The sequence below is a fragment of the Eublepharis macularius genome, chromosome 14 (assembly GCF_028583425.1).
Source record: "Eublepharis macularius isolate TG4126 chromosome 14, MPM_Emac_v1.0, whole genome shotgun sequence".
In the NCBI taxonomy this organism is placed as follows: Eukaryota; Metazoa; Chordata; class Lepidosauria; order Squamata; family Eublepharidae; genus Eublepharis; species Eublepharis macularius.
In genome coordinates, this window is record NC_072803.1 from 33108226 (window position 1) to 33120300 (window position 12075).

Genomic DNA, 12075 nt, shown 5'->3' on the forward strand with positions numbered 1-12075 from the left:
CCTTGGCACAAAGAGCATGCTCCTGCACCTCGATGTGATGACATCACTTCTGGAAGTGAGATTATCATGGTGGGACATGGAGACATGGGCCGATTCCAGATGACTAACCTTAAGTCGCTTCATGCCGCCCTCTTCCGGATCGCGACGGGGAAAATGCGAAATATCGCGTTTCCTCGCGCGAGTTTTGCGTGACGACGCGCAAAACTCGCGCGAGGAAACGCGATATTTCGCATTTTCCCCGTCGCGATCCGGAAGAGGGCGGCATGAAGCGACTTAAGGTTAGTCATCTGGAATCGGCCATGCATGCTCTTCACACCTGGAGGGATACCAAGGTAAGTGCTGCACTCCCCCCCATGCTCTCCCGCTGGTTGCCAGGGAAACCAGTCAAACCAGCTGATGACCAGATGGGGATGCTGGTGAGGGAAGACCCATACACATATAGTACCACAATCCATTTGGGAGGTCCTGTAGAGCTGCTGTAGCATAATGGTTAAGTGGTTAGGTTGTAAATCAGCACTCTGCTGGTTTGAAATCCACTACTGCCATAAGCTCAGAAGGTGGCCATGGATAAACCACTCCTCTCAGCCCCAGCTCCCCAACGGTATTGGGGAGATAATAATAAAAGTGAGTTTGTTCACTGCTCTGAGTGGGGCACTGATCTGTCTAGAAGAGTGGTATATAAGCACAGTTGGAAGGTCTGCTGAATGGAAGGGAACATAAGAATGATCTATGACCATCCAGTTTTCTGATAGTGGGTTGCGGGATCCAGCGCTTTATATCTAAAAAACTCATGTGAAACAGGGAGCATTTGCTCACCCTTACTGGGATGATGAAACATCCTCTATTTGTGCTGTGTTGGTCTCCTCCATGGTTACTGCTTGTGATTGTTTGCTCTGTTTCTGCTGATTGGGATGGAAAGGAGTGGGGTGGAGTTGATAGATGTGATTATTCAAATACAGTAGTTGGAGCAATTGCTGCCTCCTCTTCTACTTCCATAGAATGCCTCAAATAAAAGGAATATGCCCAGAAGACACGTCACAAATCATGTGAACCCATAAAGCTGCTTTGTAATAAGGCAGAGACCATTGGTGTATTGTGTTCTTCCTTCCTTACTTTGACTGGCAGTGGTTCTTCAGGGTCTTAAGTAGAAGCATTTCGTATCATGTGCTATCATATCCTTTTAACTGGGGAGGCTGGGGATGCCTTCTACATGCAAAGCAGATGCTCTGCCACTGAACTACGTCCCCTTCTGGGTCCCATACACACATGCACCCCTCCTGTATTTTAAAAAATAAACACTGAACTTACAAATTATATGTACCTCCATCTAAAAGGCTATGTGTTCATTTATTTAGTATCTTTTAATCCCAACCTTTCTCCAAAGAGCAATAACATTTGTTCCTTCCTCCATGTTGTCCTTACAACAACCCTGTGAGATAGGTTAGGCCCAAGTTCACCCAGTGAGCTTCCATAGCACAGTGGGGATTTGAACCTGGCTCTCTTAAACCCTCTAACCACTATACGATACTGGCTCTGAAAGAGGCAGCATGGAGAGAAGAAACTGAGATGTGTCTGGAAAAGGAGGGGCTGCTTATCTGCTAAGGTTTTGCGTCGACTGAAACTCTCATGCAAACATGGCAGTTTCAGCTCAGGTGAAGTGCCTGAGGAATTTCAAGGGAAGCAAAAAAGAACTCTGAGAAGGCGTGACAATTCTCAGAAGGGTCCCCCACACAAAGAGAAAGACAGTCAGAAAGACTCTGGGTCAGACAATGGCCAATTATACCCTTGTGCATAAAAAGCATCTCTTTAATGTGATAAAAAGCCAAAAGATTAAATAGGGAGATGGGTGGGACAAGCTAAAAGGACAAAGGTGGGTGTTTGAAGGAAGTCCCCGTACTTGGAGACAGTCAGGGAATCTGACTGCTGCGCTTTCATTGTTAAGAACTCTCCACTAGCGTCAGAAGAACATGAATACCAGGAAACAGACTTGCATCTTGGCCACACAGCCGCCTGTCAGTCTGCATTATCCACCCCTCTGCCTGCCTTGCCCTCCCAGTGTCCTTGCAAAGGATCTAGCCACAGCGGCGTCTGGGCTCTTTAAATCGTTGTGATGTGTGGAGGGGATGTATGGATGGTATAATGTACCTTGATGTGTTGAGTCAATGGAAATTCCCACATTGTTGCAATTACAGCACACGACATGCCACAGGGCCTCTCTGATCTCCATGTCGGGAGCTGCAGTTCTCGGGAGCTCCTGAGAACACAGGGGTTATCTTTGGATGACAGGGAGACTTTGTGGCCAATGAGGGGAAAAAAATCTGGAAGTGCTTCAACTATGGGAGAAAAGTGTTTCAAAGCCATGCAGCATACATACATGTAGAGACGGGCACGAACAGCGATACGAACAAAAAAAAAGCCACGAACAGCCCAATCTGCTGTTCGCAAACAAGCAGTTCGTGAGGCCCCATTCTAAACAAACAGGTGGTCCTTGCAAGCCTCGTTTATTGCTGTTCGTCAAGCCAGACAGTCTGGCACCTGCAATCAATTCCCTTGGCAACTTAGGCAGGGATTGTCTGAACTCTGTCTGAACTCCTGCTGTTGCCCTGGAAACCCCAATCTAAGCCCAATTTAGCTTGATAGGCAGGTCTTTCTTTCAAGCGTGGAGCTCCAAATTTGTTACAAGGGAGCAAAGAGCAAGGGGGAGGAGGGCTCCCAGCTCTGGCTTTGCAGACAGTGGAGAGGGAGAGAGACAGCTGCTGTTGGCATTTTGACAGAGTACATTGGAGCTTGAATTTTCTTTGTGTGTGGTGGGATAGGGATCTACCCCTTCAGGTTCCAGGGCTGCTGCCAGGCTCTGGGCCAAGCTATTATTTATTTTTGGTACCTTTCCTGCTGCCTGCTCAAGTAAGGTTTCTGGGAGTGGTGCAGTAGGGATCTTGACCAAACTTGGATGATGGCTGCAGGAGAGCCTGCTGGCCCCCACAAACATCCAACCACAAACATGTTCGTGAACAGGTCATGCTCATAAGTGTTCGTGAGTCCCTGTTTGTGGATGGCAACGAACAATGAACATCATGCTGTTGTTTTTCTGTTCATGCCCATCTCTACATACATGTACTCATCCTCCAGTAATCAGGAGGTAAGATATCTTCATTCAGGCACTCTCAGTTCCCCATGCCCCTGGGTTTAAATACCCACCACTCAAGAAATATAAATGGAAAGGATTGTATTAACATAACCTGTCAGACTTCAGATTATAAAGACACCCCCCTTCCCCCAAGGGCTGGGTTTTGTGAAACTTGCTCTGGCTTTAGCTTTAATTATTTCAGAGTACAAAAACAAAGCAGGCGTGCTGTTTTAAAATCTGCATGTTTGTGGAGGTGGAATCTGCTGTTAAGTTGCAGCTAACTTATGGCGACACTGTAAGGCCTGTGACCTTAGACTTCCTTGGTGGTCTCACTAGACTTCCTTGGTGGTCTCCCATGTAAGCAGTAACAAGGGCAGACCCTGCTTAACTTCTGAGATCTTACCAAGATTGGGCTAGCCTGGGCCATCCAGGTCAGGGCATATGTTTGAAGAGCATTTTTTTTTTTTGCACAACTGCAAGCTAAGCATAAAGGAGCTGTTAGCAGTGATGACCGGAAAGCCAGAAAAGCCAGCTCGGCGTGCTCCAGGTAGACCTCAAGCGGTTGTTTGTGAGCCTGGTAGAGAGAACCAACCCTGCATGTTGACTTTGCCTGTTGGAGCTTCTGTTGGTGGCTTTTAGCTTAGCAGCAGATTTTCTAGGAGGCTGAAGTGTGCTCCCGCTCTCACTGATGAATATTTCCCATTTCATGTCAGATTGTCTATTTATTTGTTTGTTTTGCATGGAGACTGTCTTTTGTATGTAGACAATGAATCAAAGGACCCACAGCAGTAAGGACAAGCAACTTAACACAAAGTACAGCACACACTTATGGTTTAAGTTACTAACCACTTTTATGAACAATATTAATCACAAAGGCCACTAGCTTGTTCCTTTTCAATACAAAATGAACACAAAGATTGCACAAACAGAAAGTCCACACTCCCCTATGGGGAAGACATCCCAAAATTGTCTCTTATTGAAGCAAGTCACTCCTTTGACTTAATCACGGTGGTCAAATGATGAACACATTCCAATGACCAGCCCCAGTCAGGAGATTCCACAAAGCAGACACCAACCCTACAGGGAGGACGGAAAGCCACCGTGTGCTCAACAGGGCGCAAGCTGAACTCCTGTTTCGTCTCTTCTTTATCAAGAGCGCTATATACTGGTGGTTGTGCGGTTCCACAAAGCTGCACTCTCTCCTCTAGCTCCAAATTGGATATCAATTGTCAGGTGACAATTTTGTGTTCATTTTGTATTGAAAAGGAACAGGCTAGTGGCCTTTGTGATTAATATTGTTCATAAATGTGGTTAGTAACTTAAACCATAAGTGTGTGCTGTACTTTGTGTTAAGTTGCTTGTCCTTACTGTTGTGGGTCCTTTGATTCATTATCTTTGTTACCACACAGTGTTCCCCTCTGTGTTTTTTTCTGTTTTGTATGTAGACAGCAGAAGGACATTCTTAGCATGTGGGGACGAACTAGAAGCTAAACAGGTGAAGGAGCCTTTGTTGACAGGGGCTGATCTTATGATGTCCTATAACAGTGTTGCTTGAATGATATAGGATCAGAGTAGACCTGTCGGTTTGTTGAAGGGTCTACTCCCTAAGCTTACATCACTGCTTTGAAAGCCATGTTGTTTGTGAACAGCTGCTTTAGAGGAATCCTTAGAAATAGGCCAGTGTCCATTTTTATTTTATTAGATTTTTATTCAGTCCTTTCTCCTACCCATTTATCCTCACAACTATCTTGTGGTGAGGCTGGGGCAGGGGAGGGGCATCCAGTGAGCAGCATGGTCAAGAGCCCATGGATCCATTATCGTGAAAAGTTTTGTCTCCTTTAATGTTGAAGCATGAAGCTGTTGAAGAAATGCACCCAGGAAATTTAATTTTAATGATATATACTGTAGATTGGATTATAGTATATACATATATCATATTATACTATATTAATTCTACTTACAGACACATGTACTATAGACATATATAATATACATGTGGTCAGGGCTTTTTTTCAGCTGGAACGTGGTGGAACAGAGTTCCGGAACCTCTTGAAAATGGTCACATGGCTGGTGGCCCTGCCCCCTGATCTCCAGACAGAGGGGAGTTTAGATTGCCCTCCGCACTGCTGGAGCAGCACGGAGGGCGATCTAAACTCCCCTCTGTCTGGAGATCAGGGGGCAGGGCCACCAGCCATGTGACCATTTTCACCGAGGGTGATTTAAACTTTTAAAAACTCCCCCCTTGTTCCAGCTGACCCAAACTGACATCATTGGTCCTAGGAGCGTGTGCGCACTTTGCGCACACGCATGTGGTACCAGGGGCACCACCTCCTGCCAAGAATTGCCCCCTGTGCTGACAACCCACTGAGAGCGGAACTACAAGTGACAAAAGGCACAGATTGAACACTTGTCAGCTTCCCTCAAGTTTTGATGGGAAATGTAGGCATCCTGGTCTTGCAGCTTGCCTCTCCGACTCCTGTCCAATGGACTTTTCAACTGTCACTTGTCCAACATTCCGCCAAGCTGCCTACATTTCCCATCAAAACTTGAGGGAAGCTGACAAGTGTCCAATCTGTGCCTTTTGTCACTTGTGGTTCCACTCTGAGTTCCACCACCTCTTTTCCTAGAAAAAAAGCCCTGCGTGTGGTTAGTTTTACATTGTATTTTTGTATCATATTTTATTTTATTTTATTATTCTACTTCATTCATACCCCACTTTTTTCCTCAGTGAGGATCCAAAGTGTTTTACAACACTCTCCTCTTCTCCATTTTATCATCACAACAACCTGGCAATATTTGAGGCCAGTAGCACCTTAAAGACCAACGGGATTTTCCAGGGTATAAATTTTCGAGAGTCAAGCTTGAAAGCTTCTACCCTGGAAAATCTCACTGGTCTACTGGACTCGAATCTTCTGCTACAGACCAACATGGCTACCCAACTGAACCAGTGAGGTAAGTTAGGCTGAGTGTGTGTAAGTGTACGTGGCCCAAGGCAGCACAGGGAGAATCTGAGCCTAGTCTGACACACTATTCTTTGCACCATGCAGGTTGTTCTGTACATCTGATGTGATGAGAGGTGATATCTGTGGCAAAGATTTTATGTATTTGGAGACAACTAGGGCTTTTTTTCTGGGAAAAGAGGTGGTAGAACTCAGTAGGTTGCCCTTGGAGAAAATGGTCACATGGCTGGTGGCCCCGCCCCCTGATCTCCAGACAGAGGGGAGTTTCGATTGCCGTCCACGTGGCACCAGCCATGTGACCATTTTCAAGAGGTGGAACTCCATTCCACCATGTTCCAGCTGAAAAAAAACCCATGGAGACAACCTTTACCACTGGATTATAATGTAATAGTATATTTTACATATTGGTGTTCAGAAAAAAAATCTTTTGTCTTGAAAACTCTGGTCTCTAACTTTACTTTGTATAATCAAAAAGAGTCCAGTAGCACCTTTAAGACTAACCAATTTTATTGTAGCATAAGCTTTTCGAGAATGAAAGCTTATGCTACAATAAAATTGGTTAATCTTAAAGGTACTACTGGACTCTTTTTGATTTTGCTACTACAGACTAACATGTCTAACTCCTCTGGATTTACTTTGTATAACCTTCTCCCTTCCTGAGCCTTCTGTTTGCCTTGTTTGGCGCCTCCAAATTGAACAGCCTAAAAAAGAGAAAAGAAATAAGGCCCCCCCAATTCTGTGCCCATTAATAATATGTAATAGAACGTCTCTGCAATTTCAGTGCAGAAAGTGCTTTCCTAAGACAGGCAGAGGATACTGGCAAATGAACTGTTAAGCCCAGCCTGTTGGTCTTGGGTGTTGAGCTCAGTCTGATGTCATCGCTGTAACTTGAGACTTCAGCTTTTGCTCTGAATTGCCTTTAAATAGCCATGCCATGACTGGGAGTTCTCTAGCAGAGCCTTGGGCAACATACAGCCAAGACATCGACTGCTGCATCCGACATCGATGAAAACAACGAGAGGCAGTCAAGAGGCCACCATGTCGACCTCTTTGAGGGTGAGCCCTTCAGTCCATGGCTATCGCTTCGACACGGCCTTGCGCAAGAAAGCAGTGGCTAACATCTTTGAAAGCCTGGATCAAGAGTCGCTCCAGAAGCTGTTTAAAAACTCTGGCGACAAGAAAGCTGAGGAAAGGGCCAAAATCATCCTCACAACAGACCAGGATTTGGAGGAGAAAGCCAGGGCACTGATGGCTTTGAAGCAGAGGACAAGAGACAAACTCTTCCAATTCTTGAAGTTTGGGAAACACTCCATTAAAGTCCACTGAAGACTTAACCAAAAGGAGGAACCAACAGAAAAGGAGACACCACTCATCATCATCAGTCAGATCCATCATTTTCGCACCAGAGTTTCTCCAGCCACTCTGAAACTGACTGGATGTGTAAAGCTGGAAAATAATGTCATGGGTCTTGTTTCAGTGCTGACAGTGAAAAGCTTGCTTGGAGGACTCAAAATTTGCACACGGTAAAGAGCAAGAGAGCGAAAGGAGCTGGCCGGTGAGCAAAATGGAGCAGTCCCTGAGTCACAAGGATGAAATGGGGACAACCACAAAAGTCAGACTCAACCTTTCCCAGCCAGCTTGGGCCAATGACAGATGAGCTCATATTTCTTCTTAACTTACTGTCTGACAATCTTTCCTGACACTTGTTTATTGAATATTTAAAGCCTTTCCTAAACCTCACAGTTGTCTGCTGGAATGAAAGGGATTAGAAAGCGATCAGCAACTGTCTATTTGCATTAGTTTAAAATGTGTGAAATGCACACCGTCCAGGTGTCTTATTCACACACCAGGAGAGGAACTTTCTTTTCAAGACTCGTGAAGCAATCCTTGCTGATTGTTACCTAGCCGAAGTGGATCTTTGAACTATTTGCGCACAATTTTTTAAAAAAAAAACAAAATAACAGATTGAACTGTGAAAGTTTCTCTAGAATATCAGTTTTCTTAGTGTCAATCAATTTTTTGGGCCACAGTTACAATTTTTGTAATGAATTTAACAAAGCAACTAGATATTTGAGATTTTGTGATAATACTGTGGTAATGCTGGCATTAATTTATTAATATGCAGAGCAAATAAATTATAAGCGTGATATAAATGCTCTTGGCTTGGAATGCTTTACTTGAACAACAATAACAGTCTTTAATGCTTTCCTCATTTTTTTAACTAATGTGACTTGATATGCCAGATCAAAATTTCAGCAACTACAGACATTCCTTAAGTACACAGAAAGCTGAGGTTTTTGTATAAATAAGAATTAGATGATTCTAAACTTAAAGGGGGATAGAATTTCAGTGAGACAGAACTTACTAACCCCTTCCCAGTGGTCATGCTGAATTCAGAGAAGACTATTTATTTGTTTCATTTTTACCTCACCTTTCTCCCCAATAGGGACTTAAAGCAGCTTACTTCATTCTCTTCTCCATTTTATCCTCTCAACAACCCTGCGAGGTAGTTTAGGCTGAGTGTGTGTCACTGGTCACTGCTATGCCACATGGGCTCCCAAACTCTTAGAATGTAGAAATCAGATTTCCCCATACCCCCCAAAAGCAAGAAGCAATCCATAGCACATCTTAAATTAGTGTACAAAGCTCCCAGAAAAAATGTAGTTTTTATCCGTGTTTGTATGTGTGTGTGTGTGTGTGTTTAATTTTTCCAAATTAAGCCTAACATATGCTTCCTGGAAACTGGCTCCACAGGGTCAGAATTATATCACTAATCTTTCCAGCTTTCTAACTTTTGTTATGCAAAGTACTTTATGATGTGGATCTGTTTGTTCTTTTAAGAAGCCTGAGTGGTAGAAACAATGTTATCCCCATTTTACAGATAAGGCACTGAGGCTGATACATGAAAGTTAGCTTACTCCATGCTATCCAATGAGTTTCTGGTTGAGCAGAGGTCTGACTACACGACACTAGCCACAAGTTGGAAAAAGATGTAAATTTCAGCACTTTAAACTATTATTTAAAATAAAGAAATAATATAAAAGGTATAACTGAGCCTAAGCTCCATAGCTCTTAACACAGAACAGAGTCCACTGGAAGGTTCTCTTGCACAAATTTGATAAAGAAACACAAATTTCACAGAAACACAAGAGCCATCTTGACCCACTTGAGCAAAATTCCTAATTAAATTATATTTTCCATATGACCAAGCAATGCAGTATGCCAGTTTTTGCGTTTCACAGCACTCTACCTCAGATGAAGAGCTCTTCCTCTAGCCTTAACTTAAATGCTACCCCCCCACACACACACACACACCCTTCTGCAGCCAGAAAGCCTAAGGTTTTGACACCAAATGCTACTGAACAGTGATGGTCATTTCATATGTTAAATGGAAGCAGACCCAGGTTTGCTATATTTGACAGGTAGTTGCAACCCTGAGTCAATGCCACCAAATTCTGATTCAGGTAAACGGATTCAGGTGTTCAACTTCTTACATTTAAGTCACGTTTTTAGACATGAACATGATGTAATGTATAAACTGGCAGCCAGGTAAAGCTAATCCAGTTTCCTGACTGATAGCTGTTATCAGCCTTCACCCTAAGGCAGCACAAGCTTTTCTCTGACTCTTCCCTCATTGGGAAGCTGTAGATTATCAGCCTTCTTTTTACTTCATCCTTCCTCAAAGGAATACACACTTAATTTTCCCTTCCTGAAATGTTTCAGCACAACAATCCTGCAAGGTAGCTTGAAGGAAAGTGCCAAGAACCAAGATTACCCATGAGGGTCATGGTTGGCTGAGGATCTAAACTCCCGTGTCCTCCTCAGTCTAACCCCTATAATATGATGGCTTTGGTCTCTCACCCACCAAGTTTCACCATGTCAGGCCTTTAGCATCCAGATTCTGTCCCTTCTGCTCGAGATCTTCAGGATAACTGGGAAACCTAGCACACATGCAGTAGGATTGGAACCAACAGGTGTTTAAAAAGCCATATAGCTAGTAGTATTTAATTTCTAAAAATGAAAAGTTCTGTGGGGGAAAGGAAATCTATGCTCCAACCTGCTCTGGAACTCATTGTCACCAATTCCAGTTGTGTGATCCTCTTCCCCATAGTTGTGAGGGTAAGGCATTCCTACCTATGCTACCTGTTTATTATTATAATGCCAAAAAACATGTAATTATGGCAGTCCCTGAAAAATGCCCTGGAGCTCATGTCTGGAGTCTACCGCTGACCGTAGAAGGCCCTTTCCAAAGCAGACTGCCAAAGATAATATTGTGTCACTTTTATGAACTCTTCTGCAGAGTACAATTATAATATTACAACTGAGTGCAATACTGACTTTATTTATTCATTTATATCCTGCTTTTCACCCCAGTGGGAATCCAAAGCAGTTTCTAACATCTTTCTTCCCTCCATTTTATTCTCACAGCAACCACCCTGTGAGGTAGGTTAAGCTGAGAGCAAGTGTCTAGCCCAAGATCACACAGTGCTTTTCCATGGCAGAGCAGGGATTCGAACCCAGCTCTCTCAAATCCTAGTCTAGCACCCTAATCAGTAATCCTTACAAAGATTGTGTATGAGAGCATATTCTTCTTATTAAATGATCACAACATTCTAACAGGATGGATTTCATGATTGAATTTTTGTGGTCTTCCCCCCCACCCCTCTGTCATTTCGTCAGACTGAAGCCTAATAGGCAATATGATAAGCAGTTCAAGAGACTTCACGCTTTTGGGATTGTTTCCCTCATTTTTCACATTTTCGTATTTTTTCCAGTCCTACAGATGTGCTCTTTGTTACCCATAAAATTGGGGATCCCAGGAAAAGCATACTCATGAGTAGAAATATAGATACAAAAAAGATACTAGAAAGAATCCACCTTTTATTTCTATGCTGCAGGCTTGTGTTTTTTTATATCATAATGGGAGGAGGGGAATAGAAACCCCTTCCAATCTAGCTCTTGATGTGTTAAAAGGCATTTTTAAAAAAGCCACCACATACAGGGTTAGATTTGAAGGGGTTCTCTGTTAATGTTCATAGATCCAGAAGAGTTCGCCGTGTTAGTCTTTAGTAGCAAAATAGAAAAGAGTCCCGTAGCACTTTTAAGACTAACCAACTTTACTGTAGCATAAGCTTTCGAGAATCACAGTTCTCTTCTTCAGATGAACTGCATCTGAAGAAGAGAACTGTGATTCTCGAAAGCTTATGCTACAGTAAAGCTGGTTAGTCTTAAAAGTGCTACTGGGCTCTTTTCTATTCCGTTAATGTTGAAACATAAGTTTGCGCTTTTCCTCAGATCTCTGATTCTGGATGTCATGGAAATGTTTATCCGTGGGACTCAGCCCTCAGCCCCCATCTCCATGGTCTCTGCAGATACTACTTGTTGGTTCTGTGTTCCTTGAAGTACCATGAAATTCAGCGGAAATTCAACCGGAGCGAAACCCTTGAATTATGCTACAGGACAGGAAGGGGTACTCCCCTAACCCCCAATATCCTTCTACCTCTTTTGCTCCCACAGAAAGCCTGCAGGTGGCCGAAAGGGCATCGTTTATTCAGTCATATCCTCTCTTACACCACCAGGCAGGTGCTCTTCCCAGGCCAGGCTGACCCACTCACTGCTGCTGCTTCCCTGGGAGCAGGGCTGAGCCAATCTGTCCCCGCACAGAGATCTTTTCCCAAGTGATCTCCTCCTACACATTTGAGCTGGTGCTGCTGACCTCTCCAAATCAGCAGTATACCATGCATGCACTAAACAAACTGGCAATGCAAACTGACAATCAGAAACATGCAGCCAATCCTTTCCTCGCTGCCCCCTGGAACATTCTTGGTAAGAGCACACCCGAGCAGTCTGCCTGGGCACCATTTTCAAGTTCCTTTGCAGCATGCAATCAAAAGAGCAAGGCGAGACTGGAGGATTACATGGGGCCTCCCGGAGAGACAGAGAGGCCATTGGCTTGCTTTCGATCTGGGGCAAGGAGGTTCAGAATCT

The 12075-nt window shown here is 43.8% G+C and overlaps 1 protein-coding gene across 1 annotated transcript; it reads left to right on the forward strand.

Moving 5' to 3' along the window:
* Positions 1–7040: 7040 nt before the first annotated feature.
* On the forward strand, positions 7041–8227 carry TCIM (transcriptional and immune response regulator). Its single transcript, XM_054997214.1, has one exon. It carries the CDS (start codon positions 7093–7095, stop codon positions 7411–7413), a length of 321 nt encoding a protein of 106 aa, XP_054853189.1. The 5' UTR covers positions 7041–7092; the 3' UTR covers positions 7414–8227.
* The last annotated feature ends 3848 nt before the right edge of the window (positions 8228–12075 follow it).